At 45.2% G+C, this 25,504-nt stretch overlaps 1 protein-coding gene and 1 pseudogene across 2 annotated transcripts; one reads left to right on the forward strand and one right to left on the reverse strand.

Moving 5' to 3' along the window:
- Positions 1–3,035: 3,035 nt before the first annotated feature.
- Positions 3,036–13,634, reverse strand: Neu3 (neuraminidase 3). Of its 2 annotated transcripts, none has more exons than XM_032893024.1 (3): positions 13,431–13,634; positions 8,610–8,821; positions 3,036–4,427 (listed from the first exon to the last, which is right to left on the reverse strand). In XM_032893024.1, the coding sequence occupies exons 2-3, from the start codon at positions 8,814–8,816 to the stop codon at positions 3,378–3,380; spliced, it is 1,257 nt and encodes a 418-aa protein (XP_032748915.1). In that variant the 5' UTR covers positions 8,817–8,821; positions 13,431–13,634; the 3' UTR covers positions 3,036–3,377. The 2 variants fall into 2 exon arrangements, with proteins under 2 accessions (XP_032748915.1, XP_032748916.1); XM_032893025.1 differs by having other exon boundaries at positions 13,421–13,596.
- Positions 6,178–6,559, forward strand: LOC116891729 (annotated as a pseudogene).
- Positions 13,635–25,504: the final 11,870 nt, after the last annotated feature.

The raw sequence follows: 25,504 nt of genomic DNA on the forward strand, positions 1-25,504 counted from the left end.
ACATACTGAATAAACTGGAAAGCCATTTCTCCATGTGTTAACGTTTTCTAAAGAGTTCTCTGAAAATAATAAATTGGCTCAAATTTGCTTTTTGGAAAACGTTGAATGTGAACTATTAATAGATATTAAGACGATGGTCGGGGTTGGGGATTTAGCTCAGTGGTAGAGCTCTTGCCTAGCAAGGCCCTGGGTTCGGTCCCCAGCTCCGAAAAAAAAAAAAAAGAAAGAAAAAAAAAAAAAGACGATGGTCATTTCAGTTTCCTTAGCAATCAAGACCATTAATTGCTGGGTGGTGGTGGCACATGCCTTTAATTCCAGCATTCAGGAGGCAGAGCCAGGTGGATCTCTGTGAGTTTGAGGCCAGCTTGGCTTACAGAGCAAGTCCCAGGACAGCCGAAGAAACCCTGTCTCAAAAAAAAAAAAAATCAGTGGAATGAAGACCTTCAAACATATTTATTTGTTCTAGGTCAGCAATTCTCAACCTTCCTAATGCTGTGACCCTTTAATACAGTTCATGCTGTGGTGACCCCCCAGCCATAAAATAATTTTTGTTGCTACATTATAACTGCAATTTTGCTACTGTTATGAGTTTTATTCTCTGGTGGTCTTGGGTGACCTCTGTGAAAGCAGTCATGACCCACAGGTTGACAACTGTTGTTCTAAGTGATGACAGTGCTTATGATACAGTAATATGCCCGTGGCATCACAGAGCAGGTAAGACACACTCAGAACATTATAAGCCCTGCATCTCCCTTGGAGTCCTGGAGGAGTGGCAGTCATGGAAAATTCAATCAGGGATAAAAGAGAAATACTGATAAATGAGAATCCTACACATCACAGCTTGGCTTTAGGCTTGGGACATCTCACAATGCAGGACCAGGCCCAACCTAGATTGCTGGGATCAACTCTGGAGCTAAAAGTATCCGAGGGTAAAGAGTGAAGAACACTGTGGCTTGAGGGGGGTGGAGACATGGTGAGAGACTGTGTGCCTTCTATAACAACATTTACCTATCTTGACTAAGTTAGTCTTGAGGCCAGAAGTTACAGGCCTCTTGGCAAGTTAACACCTGTCACTTAAAAGAGGTCCTTTGTTTCTCCACAGGTCGAGCATCTAAAGCTTACAGTTTATTTAATTCCTTGTCAGCTAGGGAAAGTCACTTTCAGGAAGGAAAGAAAAAATTTAAAATTCTAATCCTTATTTTTAAGAGCAAGGGAAAATGGAAGAAAACCTGTTAAAACGATCTAAATCACTCTGCTCTAAGTTCTCTTGAGTTCTGAGTTGTCGTTCTCAGCTCTTTATCTTCTCAGAATGTATGCTCGCATGGCGTCTAACTCAAACATTCGCAAGTTTAAACATAAATCCAAGAAGAAGTTTGCAAAAGAGGTGTTTACTTGTATTTCCATTAAGAGTGGTTGTCTAACTAGACACTTCTTTTCTGTCACTGCTCCAGAGGCTCACTGAAAGTTAAAAACCATAATTCTTGTGTCTAAGTTAACAATGAACTTTGGTACAGATAAACCCAGTCAATATTTTATCTTCTGTCCTAGCACCTACAATAAATCTTTTTGTTTCCTTTTATGACCTTTGGTTAATTGTTTTACAGCCCCAAGAAATGTGTTGCAAGTTGTAAATGCCTGCTTTGTATTTCAGAAGTAATTAATTCATGACACACGAAGACTGGCAGAGCTCTCATTGCAGTTTTCCTATCAGAGAGGGCAAAAGAGCAATCCTCTTATAAAGGGCTTAATAGTTACCAGTGTAATTTTAGGAATTCTTATAGGGTCATCACTAAGAATTAAGAAGTCATGTATTTCTCTATATAGTATTACTACAGCACAGTACACACACACACACACACACACACACACACACACACACACACCATATATATATATATTTATATATATATATATGTTTGTTCACAGTCCATGGTGAAACCATCTCAGGTAGATCACAAGCTAGCTTTTAGCCTCTCCTAAATGCTCCTGGCATCAGATAAAAGCCCAGCTCCAGGAAGCATTGTGACTAACCTGGAACCAGGCTAGCACACACAGCTCTCATCTTGGTCGACTCTTCCGCAGTATTTGAATGTCCACCTGGAGATGGGTGGATGTAGCTGAAGTAAGCCAAGAACCTCTGACTCAGATTCATCTTTAATAGAGGTAATGGCATCAAAAGCAATAAGCACCATTATCAACCGTTATCAAGGGCCGCTGGCACAGGCTTCTCGTTTTCTCCCTAGTAACTGTTTTCTGTGTGAGGAAGGAGAGGTGAAACATAGCATCAAGGCTGGAGAAACCATCTGACCTTACAATGCTGCTTTCTCAAGTCTTTTTTTTTTTTCTGAAGATTTATTTATTTATTATCACATTTAAGTACACTGTTGTTGTCTTCATGCACACCAGAAGAGGGCATCAGATCTCATTACAGATGGTTGTGAGCCACCATGTGGTTGCTGGGAATTGAACTCAGGACCTCTGGAAGAGCAGTCTATGCTCTTAACCTCTGAGCCATCTCTCCAGCCCTCAAGTCTCCTAAGATAGAGAATTTGCACAGCTCTGGTATGATTGGAAGGATAACGGGATTTTTTTCTTATTAAAAATACAACAACACAGATCTTTCTTCTGGCCAAAGCACCTACTCAGCACCTAATACTCAGGTGAGCAGTGAATCATTTGAAAAGACAAGTCTGTGGCTCCCATTCAGATCAAAATCCAGGGTTTGTGGAGCAGGAAGTGAGCACACAGCCTCTCCTTTTAATGAGAAGAGAAGAGGAGAGGAGAGGAGAGGAGAGGGGAGGGGGGGGGGGAGGGAGGGGGGGGGGGGGGGGGGGGGGGGAAGGGGGGGGGGGGGGGGGGGGGGGGGGGGGGAGGGGGGGGGGGAGGGGGGGGAGGGGGGGAGAGGGGGGGGGGGGGGGGGGGGGGGGGGGGGGGGGGGGGGGGAAAGAGGGAGAGGGGAGAGAAGGAGAGAAGAGAAGAGAAGAGAAGAGAAGAGAAGAGAAGAGAAGAGAAAAGAGAAAGAGAGAAGAGAAGAGAAGAGAAGAGAAGAGAAGAGAAGAGATCCTGCACCAATCTTCTCATTATACAAATGGAGACTCGATGTCCAAAGAGTTCAGGGATACAGCCAGAGTCCTGAAGCAAGCCAACAGCAGAGCCACAACTACAGCAGTCTCCAAACTCCCAGCTCAAGAGCCTTGTTGTGTAAGATATGGCACAATTTTCACTATGCTCATTTGAGGGAAAAGTGGAAAAAAATGCAAGGAGCAGATCATTAGTGCTTAGATTTTCTGTGGACATCAGAGACCTCTGCTATCCCAGCTGTCATTGCCACTCCCTTCTGTGGACAGCTGGCCTCACCCATCAGTCTTTATTTGGCCTTAGTTGCTAGTAGGGCTGGTACAGTCATCACAGCTCAGGACCTCTTGGTGTGAAAACAGACAAAAGTCAATCCGCTCCTCCTCACGCAACTTCCCACACTCGAATAAGCACGCGAACAAGCCCTGTTCCTCTACCACAGCCAGGTCAGAGTAGCCGCTGGGCCCACGGTTCAGGATCCACGGGCGGGACCAGTAGTTCACCTCCAGGGGGTTTTGGTTGTGGTAGATGCCTAGGTTCATTCTCTTCTTCTTGTGAGTTGGATGTGAGTACAAGAGCCATGTCCCTGATGGTGCTCTAGCTCCTTCCTCCACCTCCAGAGATCTGTCCATCAGAGGGCATTTCTGAGTAGAGGGAACATCTTTACCACTCGAGTCTTGACATGAGTATGGCATCTTCGAAGGCCGGATGCTCACTACACTACCTTGGCAGCCACCACGAGGCTCGCAGAGTTGTTGGTTCAGGGTTGGTTTCTGAAAGCAGTCACCACTATCAGTGCTAAAAGCCTCTGCTCGGAATTTGTTTGGTGTTCGGGCATTGCAGTAGAGCACAAGGTTACCAGCCTTCCCAGGCACTTCTGCCACTTGGCACTCCCCTGTCACCTGGGGCTTAATGAACTTGCCACAGTGCCATGTGACTCCTAAGTCATCACTGTAGAACATCAGGGAATGGGGCTTGACTGAACATGGAAAGCAGAGAAACCAGCATGATATCAAGTAGGCATAGGCGGGGATGACCAGCCTCCCCGACTGCAGCTGGATGCCATGACCTGGGCCCACAGCAAACGTGGCCCAGTGCTTCATCTCTGAGCCAATGACTTCCTCAGTCAAATCTTTCACTTCACCCCACGAGCACCCAGAATCCTCACTGTAAAGGAAGCAGAGACGGGCAGCATTCCTGCCCCACAGAAGCTGCCAGTGCTCACTAACATGGCCCTGCACACAGATGAAAAACAGGTATACACGGCCAGTATTCTTCTCCCACACAGGGCAGGGGTTCATGGTGCGATGCCCAGGTAATGTGGCCTCCATCAGTGACTGTTGGGGGCCCCACTAGTCAAGGGAAAGAGAAGGAGACAGTGGACATGAGTTACTAAATGAAGACAAGAGGCTCATTAAAAGCATCAGTTCTTTTTTTCAAACAATATGTGACATTGAATTGGACAGAATCTTGAAGGCCCAAATGATCACTAACTTGGCAGCTATTACAAGGTGGCTTTAAATCTGAAAAATGAAAATGCTAGCTATTGCAAACGCTGTGCTCTCTCAAGAATGTTCTTTGCTTCATCCGGACTTCCAAATCATTCTCCAATATCCAACTCCAGTGCCACCTCCTCTGGAAAGTCTTCCTGGAAACTCACTCCTCTAAGAGCTTAGGGCATCTATATGACACTATCCATATGTTTTAACTGTCTCCTCTTTCAGACCATGAGCTTTTTGAACAAAAACCTAAATTGTGTACATTTTGTATCTCTAATACCTGGCATGTGAGCACAGCCAATAAAAGTTTACAAAAGCAAACAAACAAAAAAGGGGGGCAGGCTGGAGAGATGGCTCAGTGGTTAAAAAGTGCTTTTAACTGACTGCTCTTCCAGAGGTCCTGAGTTCAAATCCCAGCAACCACGTGGTGGCTCACAACCATCTGTAATGTCTTCTGGCGTGTCTGAAGACAGCAACAGTGCACGCACATACATTAAATAAATAAACAAATCTTTTAAAAAACAAGAAAGGCGGGGCCAGTGAGATGGCTCAGAGTGAAGATGCTTGCCACCAAGCCTGGTGACCTGAGTCTGACCTCTGGGACTCAATGGTAGAAGGAGAGAACCGAGGACTTTCAACTTGTCCTTTGATCGCCAGACATGTATTGTGGCGCATGTACACAGAGAGACAAACAGAGGGCCCAGAGACGAGGGGGCATGACTGGGGGAGAGAACGATGAAACATAAACAATGAATCAGATAGGGACGTTCCCAGCAAAGTTCAAGACTGAAGGGCTTTTCTTGTCCTGGGCTTGGGTGGGAGAGCAATGCAGAGCAGCACGCTAAGACTAAAGCAGAGTCAGAGAGCCCTGCCCTAGCCTGCTCTTATCACTACTGCGAGAATCTGGGCAGACTTGATTGGCATTTCCTCACTGGCCAAATGGAGAGGAACAGAGGAGCTACAAAAGGAGCAAAAGAGATAATGACTAGTTACACACACCACAAGAAAGGCGGAGCTCCCCGAAGAGCAGACATGTTACAGAAGGAGGAAGAAAATATGTTCAACCTCACACATAAAACAAAACATAAATTGGAATTAAACTAACAATATTTTACATTATAAACCTTGGTAATCGTTGGTAAAAAAAAAAATGTGGACAAATAGGCTCCTTAATATATGGATTGGAGTATAATAGTTGAGTTCTTGGGTATAGATACATTTATCCTTTGCCAGGATGCTCAATTCTAGAAAATCATGCCAAGATATATGTGTTCATTAAACAAAAGGCTGGAGGTGTAGAACAGGATGGAGTGTGAGCCTCGCTTATGTAGAACCCTGGGTTGGATCCTAGCACCACACACTGAGAGAAAAGGCACAAGGCAATTCACCAGCAAGCTAAATAAACCTCTTCATAAAAATTTTACAAACGTATTTCATGGTAGTTTTGCTTATAAGAGTAAACATCCCGGGGTTAGGGATTTAGCTCAGTGGTAGAGCACTTGCCTATAAGCGCAAAGGCCCTGGGTTCAGTCCCCAGCTCGGAAAAAAAAAAAAAAAAAAAGAAAAGAAAAGAAAAAGAGTAAACATCCCGTAAGTAGCCAACATGCAGCTCTTTGTCCATGCCCAGGAACTACACACCCTCGAGGTGACCGACCAGGAGATGGTCGCCCAGATCAAAGCTCATGTGGCCTCACTGGAAGGCATTGCCCCCGAAGATCAAGTCGTGCTTCTGACAGGCTCGCCGCTGGAGGATGAGGCCACCCTAGGCCAGTGTGGTGTAGAGGACCACTCTGGAGGTAGCCGGCCGCATGCTGGGAGGTAAAGTTCATGGTTCTCTGGCTCGTGCTGGGAAAGTGAGAGGTCAGACTCCCAAGATGGCCAAACAGGAAAAGAAGAAGAAGACTGGTCGGGCCAAGAGGCGAATGCAGTACAACCGACGCTTTGTCAATGTTGTGCCCACCTTTGGCAAGAGGAAGGGCCCCTAAGTCCTGATTCCTAAGTCCTGCTGTGATCCTGCCACACTAATAAAGCCACTTTGCCCAGAAAAAAAAAAAAAGAGTAAGCATCCCAACTCATGAGGTTGTGTTTAATGGGGAGATGACCCTTTGTTCATATATGGTGATATGGGACGGATTTATGAAATGTTCATCTACACAGGTGCCAGGTTAGGGTACCTCCTGTACTAGGCCTGCCTATGCTCCGCAGGAAATTCCACTCTAGGAGCCAAGCCCATGCTAGACATGTCTGGTATACTGAGAAGAATGCTGACAGCCCAGACAGGTCTCCAGGCTGCAGCTTTCAGGAGACCAGATGCCAAATCAAGCCTGCCACTAAAAGAGCCTTCTCGGCCCTGAGGAAGGAAGCCGTAGGGGGCATGGAAGTGCCTCTCTGCCAAAGGGCTTTATGGTATGACTGCTCAAGAAGGCAGGGATAAGACCACTGTGTGGTTAGAAGTAGAGACTATCTCATTTAAAACATGCAATTTACCGTCAATGATTAAGATCTTTGTATAAAGTATTAGGGAAGCAGACCACCGAGAAGGATGTCTAGTGTTGTGTTCTTACTAGGTAGTTCACATTCTCAACTACATTCTGTTAAGGGATAAAGCAGAGAACACACAAGGACCCAAGTTCAGAAATCCAACAGGGTACACTGACTGCCCTGGCTACTTTTAAGTCAACTTGACACAAGCTAGAGTTATCTGAGGGGAGGGAACTGAAACTGAGAAATAAGATCAGCTATAGAGCGTGTTCTTAATTAGTGATTGAGAGGTGCCGGCCAGGCCATGGGAAAGCAGGCTGAATGGGCCAGTCAGCAGCGCCCTCCGTGGCCTCTGCATCAGCTCCTGCTTCCAGGTTCCTACCCTGTTTGAGTTCCTGTCCCGACTTTCCTCAGAGCTGGACTGTTACCTGGAAATGTAGGATGAAATAAACCCTCATCTCCCCGAGGTTGCTTTGGTCATGGTGTTTCATCACAGTAATCCTAACTAGGACACTGACTATGTCCCTAACTGCTAAGCTAGAAGCTGCTAATGAAATCAGTGTGCTATGTTGAGAAATGTTTTTCCTAATTTCAAAACTCTACCATTAAGGAAAGAATGAAAGTCAGTGCAGTGACGAGACAATGTGGGAACCGTGGGATTGCTGGACAGTGAGGCCCTGCAGCGCGTTCTTCAAGAGCAAACAGGAAGACAAAACCAGCAACGCCCTTGCTTGGTAGCTCACTGGCCCCGCCAGAAAGAGAAGCAACAGGAACACAGGTGATAACCTGTGCAGAGCAAATGAAACAGAACTCCAGGCTCTGTCAGGCCACGGGGCTGGGCCTCTGTGGAGTCTCATCTGCCAAGCTCCTGAGGAGACCTAAGGAGACACAATGAAGAACAGGAGCTGGAAAGTCCCCAAAGTACAAAATCCTCAGAAGGATTTAAAGCAAGGACAAGGGCTTGGCAGTCGCGTCGTCACGGCGACATAGCAGAGCCCTCACCTCGGATATGAAGCTCAGACTGTAAGAGGCAGAGAAGCAGGCAGATTCAGGGATGAAGTACATGGCAAAGCTGAGCAAATAAATGGTGCTTCCTTCCTTGGGTGGCCTTACCAGGGCATAGGAACAAAAAGCAGGCCACATCTGGTCTGAATGAACCACAGAGGCCTTGGGAGCTTGAGCCTGAGTCTGAGGTATGTTTCTGCTGCTGGATTATAGATGCATGGCTTAGGGTAAGTGACAAAGTCTTTGAGCCTTGTTGCCCCATGTGCCAGACTGACATCGAAACCTAGGAGGCAGAAAGGCTGTGAGATGCTGTGTGTCCCTGACCACATAGTAAAGGCCTTCCCTTTCTTAGCCACCCACACAAAGTTTTGCTTGTCAAAGGTGGGGAGAAAAGAAGAGACCCGGAAGTGCATTCAGCTCTGAGGAGAGAAGATGAGGCCTGTAGCAGTGAATTAGTTAAACCACGTTGGCTCCCAGCAAGCCAAAACAAGACAGAGCATTAGAACCAATTCCCAAGAGAGGCCCATGCCTACATCTGGGATGAGTCACCTCAACAGAGCACCCCTTCATCACCCCTCGTCTGAACACCAGGTAGACAGCATCCTCATCTCTTCTTGAGGTACGCATCTCTGCGAAGGCCAGGAAGGTGTGGGTGGGAGGAATGTACAGCAGTGCTGGGATCCGGTAGGTAATCCCGTTCTGTTCTTCCTGCTGGAACAGAGTGCTGCGGAGGGAGCAGGGTGAAACTTCTTCCATGACTTCTGTAAGGACAGTAAACAGTTCAGTGTGGGTCTGCATACAAGTTCTTGGTCATTTCATTGCTGAAGGCACCTGGGAGCTGTGGATATACTTGAATATCTACTTTTTCATATACAGAGAGCATCATGGTATCAACATCCCAAAGCAAATATTATGCACCCTCATTCAACAACTCTGTTCTCTGGATACGTCCATTCCTTGGCCTAGGGTTCCTAGGTTACCCAAACCCATTCGAGTAACAGTCGAGATTAACAATGCATTAGGCAAGCTTCCTCCCCATCCTGAAGCCCAGGATAAAAGACAAATCTGCTTTCTCATCCATGCCAAATCCATGCTCTGCCCTGTAGCTCACTGTGTGAGGGGTACACACAACAGAGGGCGTAGATTCTCAAAGGGTGCATCTTGGTGTGGTCTCAGTTGCAGAGGCGGGGTAGACCTGCAGCTTTGGCTGGTGTGACCCTCTGTGTGCAGCTCAAGGGATAGCTGGCTTTGGGTTTGCTCCTACTCCCAGCCCCCTGGAGATGACATTTGTGCACACTCAGCTACATGGGCCGTCTCGATAGTTTAGGTGCCATTTGCTAGGCTAGCCGGTCTGTGACACTGACAGTAGAAGCCTCCAGAAACCAAAAGAGCAAGGAAGAGCCCAGAAGCCTCACTTCCCAGACGCCACAGAAGGGACTCAGGCCAAACAGGAAAAAAATAAATAAACTTTAAGACTTAATCTTTCAAGGGGTTGGGGATTTAGCTCAGTGGTAGAGCGCTTGCCTAGCTAGCGCAAAGCCCTGGGTTCGGTCCTCAGCTCCGAAAAAGAGAAAAAAAGAAAAAAAAAAAAAGACTTAATCTTTCAAATGATCTGTCATCCAAGGCCCATCTACAAATAATTTATACAAATAAAAAAAAAGGGAAAAGGGAGGGAGAGAAGGGAAGGGGAGAGAGGGAGGGAGAGGGAGGGAGGGGAGGGAGGAGGGAGGGAGAGGAGGAGGGAGGGGGAGAGGAGGGAGGGAGGAGGAGGAGGGAGGAAAGCCCATAAGAGCTAAGCCAATGAGTCCCCCCCTTTATTTATTCAATAAACATTTCTGTGCCTACATGTATGAGGCCCTTACACGGGTGTTCAGGAGACACCTGTTCTCATGGTTAGAAGGAGTGAAGCAGACATACACACAGGTAAGTATGAAGCGGTAGTGTTGTCTTAGAGATAAACACAGAGCAACTAGGAAAACAGAAAAGGCACAACCGTGCAGATCAAGGCTCCAGCAAAGGACTTTCTGAGAGGGTAAACTGAGCTCCTCTGCCTGGTACATTCTTTTCCAGATAGTTGCACAATTCCCTACCTCACTTCCCTCGGTTCTGGTCAAACATCATCTACTGTCTCACCTCCTGAAGCTGTATTCAAATATCATCCAGTTGCTGGGCTGTTACCCAACAATGCCCTTGCCACCTCTGTGCCTTGTTCCCTGCTTGTTTCTTCACAGGATTTCTCGCTGTCAGAGTTCTCAAATAGTACACATACTCAATGCATGCTACATAATAAAAGATCCACAGGATCAGGTCCCAACACCCCGAGGTGGTAGTCTGTGCTCACCCCAGGCTGGACTCTGACCCGGCGAACACTCAGTGTTCCCTAGAAACCGTGTAAAGTGGGTTTCTGTTTGCCGGTAAAAGCCACTACCTTCTTATCTTCTCCTACAGACGCCTAGTGTCTAGAGAGGGCCTCTAGTTCTCTACTAAACCAACACAGCAGATCAGAGGCCCCACAATAGTTCCCAGGCTATTTCCAACTAGCCTGCCCTCCTCCAGCTACAGCTACAGCATAGCCACTGGCAGGGCTCTCCCACAATCTTTGCTATCTTCTCTGCTCCCATAGTCCTGGCAATCACCAGTCTGCTCCTCTCTCTGTCCCTGAGAGGTAGCCATGGCTCCTTCCAGATGCCTCTCTCTTAGCTACAATAAAAGTCTTCCGCCTACCCAAGCAGTGGCTATAAGTGCATGCTTATAAAAACAAAGCTCCAGTGTCAGGTCCCCAAGATGGCAGTCTGCACTCAGCTCAGGCTGAACTCTGACACGGGGAGCACTCAGCACTCCTCAGTAACCTTGTAGAGTGGGTTTCCATTTGTCAGTAAAAGCCATTACTTTCTTATCTTCTCCTACAGCCTCTATGGTGTTTCTTCACTGCACCCCTCAATTACACATAGGGCTTTATCTTCTCACCTAGAACCAGGCATGGTCTGTGATAGGCTCTGGCACATATCTGCTGGCTAACTGAGTGCATGAATAGACAAACCGGCAAAGAAAGAGTGAAGATCAGGTCAGCCAAGTGGTGAGAAGCAGCGAGGTTGCTGGTTTAGGTAACCAACAATGGTGAGCTGGGGAGGCTTCCAGGAGGCTGGTGTAATTGTTGGGGAAGTGGAGCACAAAACCTGTGAGCAAAGATGGGACTAAGTGGACCCGCAGAGCTAGATCCTGATGGGTTTTGTCACCTTATTGTGGTATCGATCCTACAGACAGGGAGTCCCTGCAGAGTTTCTGATGGGAATGAAATGATCAGTTTAGACCAGTCTCTCAGGAAGCTTTCTAGGTAATGAGATAGGAAGGAATATTGCACTCCTGTCTGTCTACACCCTGAGTCAAGCAAGAGAAAATCGGAACACATATGAATGACTCAATCGATCACTAAATTGAGAGAATGGTGGTTCGCTTGTGAGAAGAGCAAAAGTGGCCTCCGAGTCAGAAGAAAAGCTGCCCTTCCTTCCAGGCTTGGGCTCTCACCACATAATTGAAAGACTGGGTGGACTGTCTTCTCAGCATGTTAGAGCATGCTGCTCTCCACCCTCCGGCTCTCTCCTTCCATGGACCACTGGGCTCTATCCTAAGGACGCCTCTGTCTCTGAGTCCCACCGCTGGCAATGCTCAATGAAGGACTTGGCTTAGAGTACTACAGGCTCTACTCAAGATCCTCATCTATAAAATGAATTAAATTCTACATAAAAAGAACACAGGGGCCTTAAATAGCTGTTACAAAGCCTATTTCACAATACATGGCAGTCACTAGATCACTATTTTTCAATTATAAATCGTTACATATTTATTTTTCCTAAACAATGTCTCACTTTGTATCCCAGACTGGCCTTGGACTTGTTATCCTTGAACCTTAGTCTCCCGAGTGTTAGGATTCCAGGTGTGCACCACCATGCCAAACAGGGCACATTATTTCTGAATCTGACGTTTAACAGTAGTCATGTACTACATAAAATCTAATACTAGACTGCATGTGTGTGGTGGTCCCACAGGATTCTAACAGTGCTGAAGCTCCTGTTGCCTACAGACATCTCAGTCATGAGTGCCGCAGCCCTGACACCTCACTCACGTAAGATGTCAGTCCTATACAAATATTTATGTACGGCTCACACAACTTGAAATGACAAAAAAAAAAAAAAAGCTACATTACTGGCTTGCATACATCCATTAGACTACACTTTGTATCATTATCTTGGAATACAAACTTACTAAACGTCTACAGTGAAACAGCATGTTACCATTAGCTGGCAGCGGCTTCCCTCATTTCATGTTTTCTGTCTCCTGACACATGTTTGACTTCACTTCGAGTCTTACGCATCATGGCGCCAGCAGCAATAGGTTTTTATATATACATTCCACCCAACCTGTGCCATACAGATGTGCATATACATTGATGATGTGAAACCACAGTGGTTTCTCACAGTGAAACCACATCACGGTGCTGTTCTCAGTACAAAGCCTTATTGTATCAATTACAGCTCCTTCTCTTAGCACCTGGGCTGGTCTTGAACTTGTGATTCTCATGCCCCAGCCTCCTGAATGCACAGGAGCAAGGCACCATGACTAGCTCTGACTAGTTAAAGGTGAATAATGTGTACTTATGAGGACCATTCCAGAGTGCTTTATAAACTTGAAGGCACTATACAAATCCATGTCTTTAATTATTATGAGTGTTGACCTGTTTTTACAATTCAATTTTGGTTCCGCCATCACCTCAACAATTAAGTTGTCATTAATTATCATTAACTATTATTATGCTAATAATATTGATGGCAGCGGTAACACAGTGGCCTGACATTGACACCTAAAGGATTCACCCAAACTATGTGCTGAGAACTGGGGACTGAGAAGAATCAAGTACAGGTCTCCTTTGGAGTTGTTTGCTTTAGCAGATAACTCTAATTATTAATTGCTGTACCATACTTTCTCACCTTCCAACCAAGTCCTCTCTGCTCTCTTTCTCGGAGAGAGAGTACAGTTTAGCATGACTTCTGAAGTCATCCTTGCTTGAGGAGGGAAACTTAGGGGAGACCACTCAGTTGCAAACTGAGTCTCAAAAAAATTCCACCTGGGGACCTCTATGGCCGCCCACAACTCTGTAGTAAGTAGACTTCTTAGTCTCGGTTCCTGCTTCGTTCCCACAGTTCTAAACTACAGCTTAAGTTTGGCTTTAGATGGAAGAAAGCAAAAGTAGAATGGCCCAGAACACATTCTGGCTGTGAGGTACTAGCTGATTCTGGCTGACTCAGTAATCCTTCCTGACACAGGTCCCCACAGTCCCCAGCCGAATTCGGGGTCTCTCCCACCTCAGCTCACCAGCTCCGGAGGCTCTCTGGGCTCTCCCGTGGAGTATCGGAGGAAGGCCAGAAGCTGAGCTGGGCGATGGAGACAGGGAAGCGGCGACAGAAACCACAGATGTGGAAACAAACCCAGACAAAGCTGCGCAAGAGCTGGCAGTAATGAGACAGCTCGGGGCAGAAGGGACATACAGGAGAGCTGGCGCCAGAGGCCTGATTAGGACAGCATCCGGGAGTCAATCTCCCCGGCCAAGCCACGCCCCCTCATCGCGCAGTGCCCGCCCTGCTTGCTTCTCCACGCCCTTAAGCATTGGTTGGTCTGTGGAAGGTATCACCGCCTAAAACTTCCCCAGACACCTAATTGTCTGAGCAAAGGTTCCGGGACTCAGAGAGGACTATTAAAAAAAAAAGGATAGAAGAGGAAGAGGGTATTTTCACACAAAGCACTGGACACTCTTCTTACAAAAGTTCCAAAATGTATTTATTTATCAGGGCTCATGCACAGGGCTGTGAACTCTGCTAGTCTGGTAAGAGACTAAAGGGACTGTTAAGTTTCCTCTGTCTGGACTATAGAATGAGTTTAAGGCCAACTGGAACAATTGCCTCTCTTGCAAGATAAAAATAAAAAAGTATAAACAGAGCTGAAAAACTAGTTAGGTGGCAGAGCACTTGCCTAGCAGGTGTAACATCCTAGGTTCACTCTCCTGTACCGTAGATAAATTACGATATATTGTGTACACACATTTACGAGCGTGTATCTGTCCCCAAGTAATGAATCCATTCTCGTCTCACAGTCATGTGCAGGGATCACGCCATTCTTCCCCACCTACCAACATCAAAAGAGGAAAAGGCCCCTCTTGAGACACTGCATCATCTAAGAGGTCAGCCAGGGATGGGGACAAAGAGAGCTAAAAATGACTGTCTTTAAAAAAAAAAAACAGGAACAGAAACAAACAAACAAAACAAACCCTCAGGTCAACCAGGATACCAGAGGAGACTAAAAGGAAAATGAAAAAAAACAAAAAACAAAAAACAAAAAACACAGCCAACCAACCAAACGGAGACATGGAGTGCATTGGCATCAAAATCCACACAGTGGATTTCCCTTATGTACCAGGTTAACATATGAACCAGGACATTTAGCGTAGTGGCATTGACCAGTGGGGAGGGACTTGGCGTTTGGCTTATAATACTCAGTAAGGTGTACGATGGTAACCCTGACCTTATAATATTAAAAATCACACCCCCAGTGTGGGTCTGACAACACAAAGATAGGACACAGCACAACGGGGTGGACTTGGCCAGACTTGCACTCCTCCTCTGCCTGTGGTGATGCCAGGGGGCAGAGTCCTGTCTGCCAAGGAACAAAGAGTGCCTCCCTTTCATTTCGGTCATCTTAGGATTTTCTCTCCCAAATGGCTGCCGCCTCTTGCTCCAGTGCATCAATATGGGGTCTTCTTCCTTGAAGTGAACTTGATACTTCTCACATGGAGAGAAGCAATGTGAACTCACTTTTTGTTGGAACCAAGTAAAACATAAAGGAATTTGGCAAAAGAAATAAAGGGAAAGATGCCATATTAACTTAAAGGCTGGAAAAAAATTGGCTTCTATTGGATTTGAGTCCATGAGCCTGAGCAAATGCAAAGAGCGTAGAATTGTGGAAGGGGCCATAGTTGAACATTTAAAACTGGTGAGAGATTAACCTAACAACACTGGGCTAAAATCAAATGGTTTTCTTCTGAAAGGAACCAGGACTCCAAAGAAAAACAGCTGATTTCAGAGCTGGGGAAAGAGGTGTAGCATAGGCTTTGAGTACCTGGCCTTACCTGAAAACAAGGTAGCCAGAAGAAAGAGATGAGGTCACAGCAGAAGAGCTGACCTAACAGGATCCTTCTACCAGATATGGGGCAAAATAACAGCATTGTAGAAGCAGAGGCAGGAGGACCACCACATGCTCTAAATCTGCTGGGTTTCAACAGTAAGTTCCAGAGTACTTAAGGCTACATATCAAGAACCTGTGTAAAATAGGGGTGGGGGAACAACCACTTACAAAGGACTGGATTGAATGTTTAATGTTATGAGAACATGGTGCGGGAGACAGATGCCCCAGAGGTTGAGAGGACCTAGGTTTAGGTCCCAGCACCTGTACCCACATGATGATTCACAAACGTTCTTAACTCCACTGCCACAGGACCCAATACCCACTTCTAAGGTTTGAAAGCACCAGGCCTGCATCAGGTGAAGTCTTAAGGTTTCCATTGCTGTGAAGAGACACTTTGATCAAGGCAACTCTTACAAAGGACAATATTTAATTGGTGTCGGCTTACAGGTTCAGAGGTTCAGTCCATTGTCATCATGTTGGAAAGCATGGCAGCCTCAGGCAGACATGGTGCTGGAGGAGCTGAGAGTTCTACATGTTGATCCGACTGCATCCAGAAGAAGACTGTCTGTCTCCTAGACAGCTAGGGAGAGGGATTCGAAGCCCACTGCCCAAAGCCCACTGCCTACAGTCACATACTTCCTCCCACAAGGCCACACCTACTCCAACAAGATCACACCCCCTAATAGTGCCAGTCTCTGGGCCAAGCATATTCAAATCACCACAGTGCACATACAAACATTCAGGCAAAACACTAATGCACAAAAAGATAATAGAAAAATTTAAAATATCATGACATCTTATAGACATGTGGAAAAAAAGTCTCTTGGTCATTTCAAGAGGGTGCTATAGAGAAAATAAAGCTAGAATAAAAGTAGAAGGTAGAACAAAACCTTTGCTATACAAACTGTATTCCAAGGTGACTCAATGCTCTCCTTTGTAATAATAATAAACAAAGGATTAATAACAGTGTTCTTAGCAATAGCTCAGTGGCTGCTAGAACCTTATAATGGTCCAATGTACATTTTCGTGTTAGATCAGTGGTTCTCAGCATATTCCTCTCAACCCTTTCAGAGGTTGCATATCAGACAGATATCCTGCACATCAGATATTTACATTACGATTCATGCCAGTAGCAAAATTAGTTATGAAGTAGCAATGAAATAATTTTATGGTTGGGAGTCACTACAGCATGTGGAACTGTATTAAAGGGCATTAGTAAGGTTGAGAACACCACTGTATTGCATGAATCAAGCTGAAATCATTTGAGCCCGCTATGCATGGCTTGAGGAATAGAGGCAAACAGGTTATTGTGAGTGTCCCTATAAAACATCTTACTTCTAAAAAGCCAATCTGAGAGTTGAAGGTGTAGTTCATTAGTAGAGTGTTTGCCTAGCCCTGGTTCAGTCCCCAGCCACCACCACCACCACCACCACCACCACCACCACCACCACCACCACCACCACCAGCAGCAGCAGCACAGGCACACACATGAGGGGAGTAAAAAATTTGTTAAATGACATCATTAAGATACAACTGGCCAAATTCACAAATGTCAAAGTGCAGGGGAAAGGGACAGGGCAGACAAAACATTAAATTTTTTTTCAAACAATTACAAAACAAAACAAAACTGTGTATCTCTAAATTTCATTTGGATCCCAGATTGAATAAATGAATTCTAAAAAGACATCGAGGCGATTTTGCCAGTGACCAGACGTTAGGTGACGTTTTGGTTTTGTTTAGTAATACTAACAGCATTGTAGTTGTTCTCAATCTTCCCAACAATGAGCACCAGTCCCAGATCTGGTTTCTGATAGCTGATTCCAGAGATGGAGCTGGGAAAAACACAGGCTGAGGGTGGAACACCTTGTGGTACATAAAGTACAAAAAGGTCACAAAGTGACCTGGATTGCTTTCACGGGAGCTCCTTAATGGCCAAAGCTGAAATCCACAGGGTTAGAAGATATTGGTAGTGAGACTATAATTCATAGACTAAAATAAAACTGAGTCCATACTGATAGGGATAGTTGTACTCACTAGGGGAAAGGGGGACTGCCACACCCACTCCAGTGGAGTCTGTATGACATGAAGCCCTTGTGCTTCGTTTCTATCCAGAACAGAGGCATGTGCCTGGAATGGCTTGGCCTCCTGGAGGTCCCTGGCTGTCTCCCTACAAACAGATGATGACCAGGGTCTATGCTTGCGGTGTTCTAGCCTTGGTGATCTTAGCAACTTTAAGCCTGTCAACAACATCTGATTTTAAGAATATAGCAGTGTGGGAAGATAGTTATGTACCTTTAGATGTCTCAGGAACTGAAAGTTCAGAGACGGAAACGTCTCACACCATCATGATCCTGATGAACTTAACAGCTGCGATGAATTCAACTGCTGCACCCATTAGTTCCCAGCAAATAGGAGAGAAATTAATTGCAGCTATTAAGAACATGACTGCTCCAGAAAAGTCTTTTCCCCCTTTTGGGAAAGTTTTGTTTAGCATGATTAGAAAGATCATGGATAAGTTCCAACAAGTTGAACAAACTTATCAAGAGTTAACTAGAAGGAAAAGAGAAATTAACATTGAAATGAAAGAAATTATAGAATGGTTACAAAAGTTTCCATATTATTCTGAGTTTAAACATAGAGTTTAAACTTTATTAAAACACAGGTAAATGTTGAATGCATATCTGGTGCCCACAAGTCTGGCAGTATAACTGCAGTTTTCTAAACTATTGTTTGCAGCTGAGAATTGTTTCCTAGACTGTACGTTCTGCTTTCCTCCTTGCAAGGGACATTGGTGGGGTGATGAATAAGAGCTGGATGATCGCCAATTATGATGCACCTGTTCTAACTGCTTAAGTCTATGCCAAGAAGTAAACTTTTTGCAGCAGCGCACACCTGGAGTTTGTGTCTGTCTATCATGCTGAATCCGTTCTCTACCTGAAATCCAAGCCTTGGTCCCTCTGCTGACACACTCCCCTGGGTGGTCTGCGGCAAGTGGCATCCGAACAGGGACCCTTGGACAGGTAATTCTTTCTTCCCGGCTACTCTTCTTTTTTCCCCGAGGACGGATAGGCTCTCACCGAGGGAACTGCAGTCCCGACTAGCTGAGGTAGGCTGGTTAAGGATGAGAAATCAAAGTGAAATCATGGGGCAGTCCGGCTCAAAAGGTAAAAGATTATTTTTATCAGTCCTAAAACACATGTTGGCGGAACGGGGGCTGAAAGTCTCAGGTGACACAGCCTCGGAGTTTTATGACTTTCTTATGAAGGCTTCACCTTGGTTCCCTGAGGATGGAAGTCTCACTCTCCCTGATTGGAAGAGAGTGGGAAAAGAGATGAAGAAGTACACCTTAGAAAATGGGGAGGGCTCCATCCCGTGGCAAGCATATCCACTCTGGCTACAAATCAGAGATATTTTAACTCACAAAACAGATTTGGAATTTTTAGTAGAGGAGACAGCTTCACTGAGCCGTGAAGCCATACCCTCGGCTCCTGTCACCTCCAAGTCATATGGCAGCAATAAAAAAAGGATAAGGAGGATGACATCTTAGATACAGAAGATGAGGCAGACTTGGAGGAGGAAGCTGCTAGGGATGAGCCCCGTGAGGATAGGGATCATCGTCATGACAGGACAGCTCTGTCCATGAGGAGGCCAAAGCCCAAGCCTGCTCCTAGGAAGAAAGGTTTGCTTACTCCTATTGGGTTCCAGGGAGCCATTGCTCAGGCTAGGCAAGAAGGGGATGCTACCTTTGCCTTCCCTGTGATACATCATTTGGACGGTGAGGACGAAGAGCCTGAATGGGAACCTCTCCTCTTAAGACCCTAAAAGAATTGCAATCAGCTGTTAAGCTGCTGGGAGCTTCTGCCCCTTATACAGTACAGATTGTGGACATGGTGGCTAGTCAATGGTTGACTCTGCATGATTGACATCAGACGGCTAAAGCTACATTGGCCCCAGGGGACTATGTCCTCTGGAGAACGGATTATGAGGAAAGATCAAAAGACCACAGTGAAGAAGTATGCTAATGCTAAGAAGGGTCCTAAGGTTACCATGGATATGCTACTTGAGACTGGGTCCTTCCTAGCACCTAATGCTCACGTGGCGATACCAAAACAAACATTGAAGGAAATTACTGCTAATGCCGTCTTGGCATGGTGGGCCATTCCTCCTCCTGGAACCAAGGGAATTACCTTATCAGGGATAAGGTAATCTAATGAGGAACCTTATCAGACATTTGTCTCACGATTAGAGGAGGCAATAAGTAGGATGCTGCCCCCCAGTGAGGGGACAGACATTTTATTGAAACAATTAACATGGGAAAATGCCAAGTCATTGTGTCAGGACTTGATCAGACCTATAAGAAAATCAGGGAGTCTTCAGGACTATATAAAGGCCCGTAAGGACGCCTCACCAGCAGTGGTACAGGGAATGGCCTATGCTGCAGCGATGAAAGGTCAACAGTTCGGAGCCTTTGTAAAACAGACATATGGAGGTGGAAAATATAGACCTCCACCCACATGCTTCAACTGTGGGGAAACAGGACATATAAGGAAAGAGTGCAAGAAGGGAAAACAAGGAAGACAGAATAGTAATAGAAAGCAAGCACCAGGACTCTGTCCTAGGTGTCAAAAAGGAAGGCACTGGAAGAATGAATGCAAGTCTAAGTTTAACAAGGGTGGTATAAAAATAGAAGATGCCCCAGAACAATCAAAAAACTAGGTGGGGGCATCCTCTCAGCCCCACACAAAGAGAGGGCTGCTTTACGGAAGCAAAAGCTGGATTAAATCCAGAAGCACCAGAGTTTACTATTCATGATTTGCAAGGGCAACTCCAGGAAGTGCAGGGTTAGATTTGACAGCTGGTCAAGATGTGATACTGTCCAACACAGATGGTGTCACACTGGTCCCTACTTCAGTTCTAGGGACGTTGCCTGAAGGGTGTACAGGTCTTCTTATTGGAAGGAGCTCTAATTACAAAGTATGGCTTGAGGTCTTGCCTGGAATTATAGATGCTGACTTCACAGGGAAAATTAAGGTCATGGTTAAAGCTGGAAAGGAGACCTGTATAATAAGAAAAGGACAACACATAGCCCAACTGTTATTGCTACCTTACATTAGATTACCTAACCCTGAAATAAAGACAGAGAGAGGTCAGGGACAATTTGGTTCCTCAGACTTGGTGGCCTGGGTAGCTGACATAGGAAAACAAAGACCTTTTAAGAAAATAAGGATTAGTGGAGAACTTTTTAATGGTCTCCTAGATACAGAACCCACTTAGCAGAAAAAGACTGGCCACAGTCTTGGCCTGTAGAACAAACCTCTTCCTCCCTACAGGGACTATCAGCACAGCAAGTAGAAATAATTGCTGTAATAATGGCCTTTGAAGAGTTTAATGAAGCTTTTAATCTTTATACAGATTCTAAATATATAGTTGGACTTTTCCCAGCTATAGAGACAGCCTTGCTAGCTGGAAACTCAGTTATTTTACCCCTGTTAATGAAGTTACAAAAGTTGATACAGAGTAGAACTTATAAGTTCTATGTGGGACACATAAAGGGACATACTAAACTATCTGGACCCCTAGCTCAGGGTAATGAGCTGGCAGATTCATATACCAGAATCTTTACGGCCTTGGAACAGGCTAAGGAAAGCCACGATTTACATCATCAGAATGCTCTGGCTTTGCAAAGAGTCTTTGGCATAGCTCGAGCACAGGTCAGGCAGATTGTTAAACAATGTACTACCTGCCCCCCTCCCTGCGGGGGCAGTACAGAAAATGGGTGTTAATCCCAGAGGCTTAAAGCCTCATGTGTTACGGCAAATGGATGTTACTCACATGCCTGAGTTTGGAAGGCTTTACTATGTGCATGTCACTGTAGACACATTCACATTCACATCAGCAAGAACAGAGGAAGCAGTAAAAGATTATTCAACACTTATGTGCTAGCTTTGCTAATATGGGAAGACACAGAAAGCTGAAGACAGACAATGCTCCAGCCTATGTGTCAAAATCTTTAAAGAAATTTTTGGCCACATGGGGCATAGAACACAGCACTGAAATTCCATATAATCCTCAAGGACAAGCAATTGTGGAAAGAGCACATCAGACATTAAAAGCTCAAGTACAGAGATTGAAAAATGCTAACTCATATCTCTCTCCTCACCACTTATTAACTCATGCTTTGTTTGTTCTAAATTATTTGAACACAGGCGAGGAAGGAGTAACTTCTGTGACAAGACATGCTGAAACGGGAAGAACAATTCCCAAACATCTAGTTCTGTGGAAGGACTTACTTTCGGGAGCCTGGGAGGGCCCCGATATTTTAGTGGCCTCAGGACGAGGCTATGGTTCTGTGCTTCCACAGGATGCAGACTCCCCAATCTGGGTGCCTGACAGACTCATCAGACCGCCCCCGAGTTCAGCTGTCGAGAAGAGGAAGGCGCAGACAGAAACAGACTCTGCGAAAAACCCAAGCAGCCTTTCAGGGACTTTCCCTAGAGGAGATCTCAGAGAAGAAGTTCCCAACTCTGACACAGCTAAAAAAAAATTAACTAAAGAAGCAAAGGATATCGTAACATCTGCTCATTCTGAAATGACTGCTACTAATATTTATCTTGTCTTATCACATGACTTGTAAAACGACCTGCTTATGTTATGCTGCCAGTAGACATAGGCTCTGATCCTTGGTTTGATAATTCTGGATTACAAGCTTTAGAAACCATTAATGACTTAATTAGACCTAAGAGATTTGTGGCCGCCTTAATTTTAGGAATTTCGACATTGATTGCTATCCTAACATCCTTTGCCATATCCACTCCAGCTTTAGTTAAAGAGATGCAGACAGCTACTTTTGTTAATGAAATGCATAGAAATATTTCTGTGGCTCTCTCAGCGCAACATCTTATTGATAGAAAATTGGAAGCAAGAATTAATGTCTTAGAAGAGGTGATTTTAGAATTAGGACAAGATGTTGATTCTATTAAGACCAGGCTTGCCACCAGATGTCATTCTAGTTTTCATTATATCTGTGTGACTCCTTTACCTTATAATGAATCAGAGAATTGGAGTAGAACTAAAGCTCATTTGCTAGGAGTTTGGAAGGATACAAATATTTCTTATGACTTGCAACAATTACAGGAACAGATTTCAGCCATAAGTCAGAGAAATTTAGATGCCTGGAACGTGGATAAACTTGCAGCATCGTTTACTAAAAGTTTGAAAGCTTTGAATCCTATGGATTGGATTCAGTATTGCATCTGCACAGCCATAGGGTTAGGGCTCGTGATTGTTGTATTATTGATCTTCCCTATTCTTTTTAGGCTGATCCTGAAGTCCCTCCATACCGTCAGGAGAGATATCCTGGAGCTTCGTCTTAAAAACAAAAAACCAGGAACTGCCACACCCACTCCAGTGGAGTCTGTGTGACATGAAGCCCTTGTGCTTCATTTCTATCCACAACAGAGGCATGTGCCTGAAATGGCTTGGCCTCCTGCAGGTCCCTGGCAGTCTCCCTACAAAACGATGATGACCAGGGTCTATGCTTGCGGGGGAGGTGCCTTCTGTGTTCTAGCCTTGGTGATCTTGGCAGCTTTAAGCCTGTCAACAATCTCTGATTTTAAGAATATAGCAGTGTGGGAAGATGGTCATGTACCTTTAGATGTCTCAGGAACTGAAAGTTCAGAGACGGAAACGTCTCACACCATCATGACCCTGATGAACTCAATGGCTGCGATGAATTCAACTGCTGCCCCCATTAGCTCCCAGCAAATAGGAGAGAAATTAATTGCAGCTATTAAGAACATGACTGTTCCAGAAAAGGCTTTTCCCCCTTTTGGGAAAGTTTTGTTTAGCATGATTCAGGACAGTAGTGACTCTTTTAGAAAGAACATGGATATGTTCCAACAAGTTGAACAAACTTATCAAGAGTTAACTAGAAGGAAAAGAGAAATTAACATTGAGCAAGAAATGAAAGAAATTACAGAATGGTTACAAAGTTTCTATATTATTCTGGGGGGCCATAAATATAGGGTTTAAACTTTATTAGAACAAAGGTAAATGTTGAATGCATATCTGGTGCCCACAAGTCTGGCAGTATAACTGCAGTTTTCTAAACTATTGTCTGCGGCTGAGAATTGTTTCCTAGACTGTACGTTCAGCTTTCCTCCTTGCAAGGGACGTTGGTGGGGTGATGAATAAGAGCTGGATGATCGCCAATTATGATTTACCTGTTCTAATTGCTTAAATCTATGCCAAGAGGTAAAGCTTTTCGAAGCAGCACACACCTCGAGTTTGTGTCTGTCTGTCACGCCAAATCCATTCTCTACCTGGAATCCAAGCCTTGGTCCCTCTGCTGACACACTCCCCTGGGTGGTCTGCGGCAGGGGAGCTCTTCCTGACAGTAGAATTCCAGCTAATAAACATTGGAGGAAGAAATAAAAAATACCACTGTCCTCCCTTTAAAGGTTGGCAAAAGGGCTCCATTTATCTTAACAAGATGTTCTAGAAAATACAATTTTATTACGAAAACAATTCAGAACCGTTTCCAAGGCTTTTGTTTATCAGTTGAGAACTCTGCAGAAGGGTGAATCACCTGGATTTCTCCTGTCATAGATGCTGGGACACACTTAGGAGGTCCTCCTTCCTGGAAGGCCCACGGCCACGGCAGCAGGAACTGCTATCAGTGCTCGATCAGGTGCTTCTGGGTTTTCCCCATCAGGAGGAGGCCCTACTCTTGAAGTTGAGCCCTTCACTCAGGTTGGCCCACATCCAACAGCAAATAAGTAACCGATACGAGGGCACAATCTTCTGGCCGTTCAGACTCAACATCAACTTACATCCAGAAGTCAGCAATCAGGAGAGGTCACCCAAGCAGGCTTGCACCACATCTAATCTCCCTCTGCACCTTTCGTTCGGCTGCCCTGGTGCTCTAAAGTGATAATGTTAAGGGCCTGGAATAAGGAGCACCTGGCCAGACTCTGCCCACAGCCTGCTTCTCGGGAAGCACCTAATCTAAAATACCAGAATGGTTGAGTTGTTCTTGGCTGATTGCATTTTTTTTCTACGTAATAAGCATTTCTTCATCACAGCATTCATTATACGTGCTATGGTGTTGCATAAGGACATTTTCATGCAAGTGTGTACCATTGGAGGACATGCTCCCCCCTCCTAAACTTTACTGCCCCCCCTTTAGTCCCCTTTGTTCCTCCAGACGATGTCACTTCTACCTTCATGTCATAAACACATACAAGGTTTTGTTCACAAACGAGAGGGAACTTCCTCTCACATTTGTCTAAAACTGGCTAAATGTGATCACCATGAGCTATGCACCTTTCTGCAAATGATGTAATTTCATTCTGTATAGCTGAGGGGGGTGCTTTAAGTGTATATACCACAATTTTCTTATCTGCTCCTCTGCCGTTGGACATTTGGGCTAGTTTTGTAACTAGGTTAATAGAAACGCTGTATGACCATGACATATTAATTAGGAGTCCCATTGATAAATATCTAGACCAGACACAGCTAGGTCATATAGATGTTTTAGTTTAAGCAGCCTCCGCAGTGAGTTGCGTAGTCACACCAACAATAAATAATGGTTCCTTTTGCAACCATTATATGATGCGTGTATAGGTATGAAATTCCACACATACACACGTACACAACGTGGACAGGTGTGTATATGTTTGCCTTGTGTGACCATGCTCACAGACACCAGAAGAAGATGGAGTTGCAAGGTATTTTCAATTTCAGTTTCTCTGATCTCTACTGAGGGTGAACATGTCTTTTTGTATGTCTATTGGTCATTTCGTATTTCATCTCCTGAGAGCTATCCATAATTCCTCTATTGATTAGCTGGTTGATTTCTTGTCCTGCTTAGCTTTGTCAAGATCACACAGCCTACAGTCGTCTAAAGAAAGCTTCGTTTGAAGAATTGCATACATCAAATTAGCGTCTGGTCTTGTCTGCGGAGGACTGTTTGGATTGTTACTTGGTGTAGGCAGACCCTGCCTACTGCGGGCAGGGCAGTAACATCACTAGACAGGGGATCCTGGGCTATACAAGAAAGCTGGCTGAGCCGAAGCCTGTGAGTCAGCCAGCAAGCAGCACTCCTCCTTCAAGAACTCCTGTGAGTTTGGCTTCAAGTCCCTGCCCAGATTCCCTGCGATGTACTATACCCTAAACAGTGAAACAAACTTTCTTCCTTCAGTTGCCTTTGG

This window comes from Rattus rattus, chromosome 2 (assembly GCF_011064425.1).
Source record: "Rattus rattus isolate New Zealand chromosome 2, Rrattus_CSIRO_v1, whole genome shotgun sequence".
NCBI lineage: Eukaryota > Metazoa > Chordata > Mammalia > Rodentia > Muridae > Rattus > Rattus rattus.

Bases quoted from the DNA above. Each gene is read 5' to 3' on its own strand.
- Neu3 (XM_032893024.1), bottom strand. From the start codon at position 8,816: ATGGAAGAAGTTTCACCCTGCTCCCTCCGCAGCACTCTGTTCCAGCAG. The intron at 4,428-8,609 runs GTGACTCATCCC...TCCCTTGACTAG, and splicing joins TGAAGGGGTGCTCTGTTGAG to TGGGGCCCCCAACAGTCACT.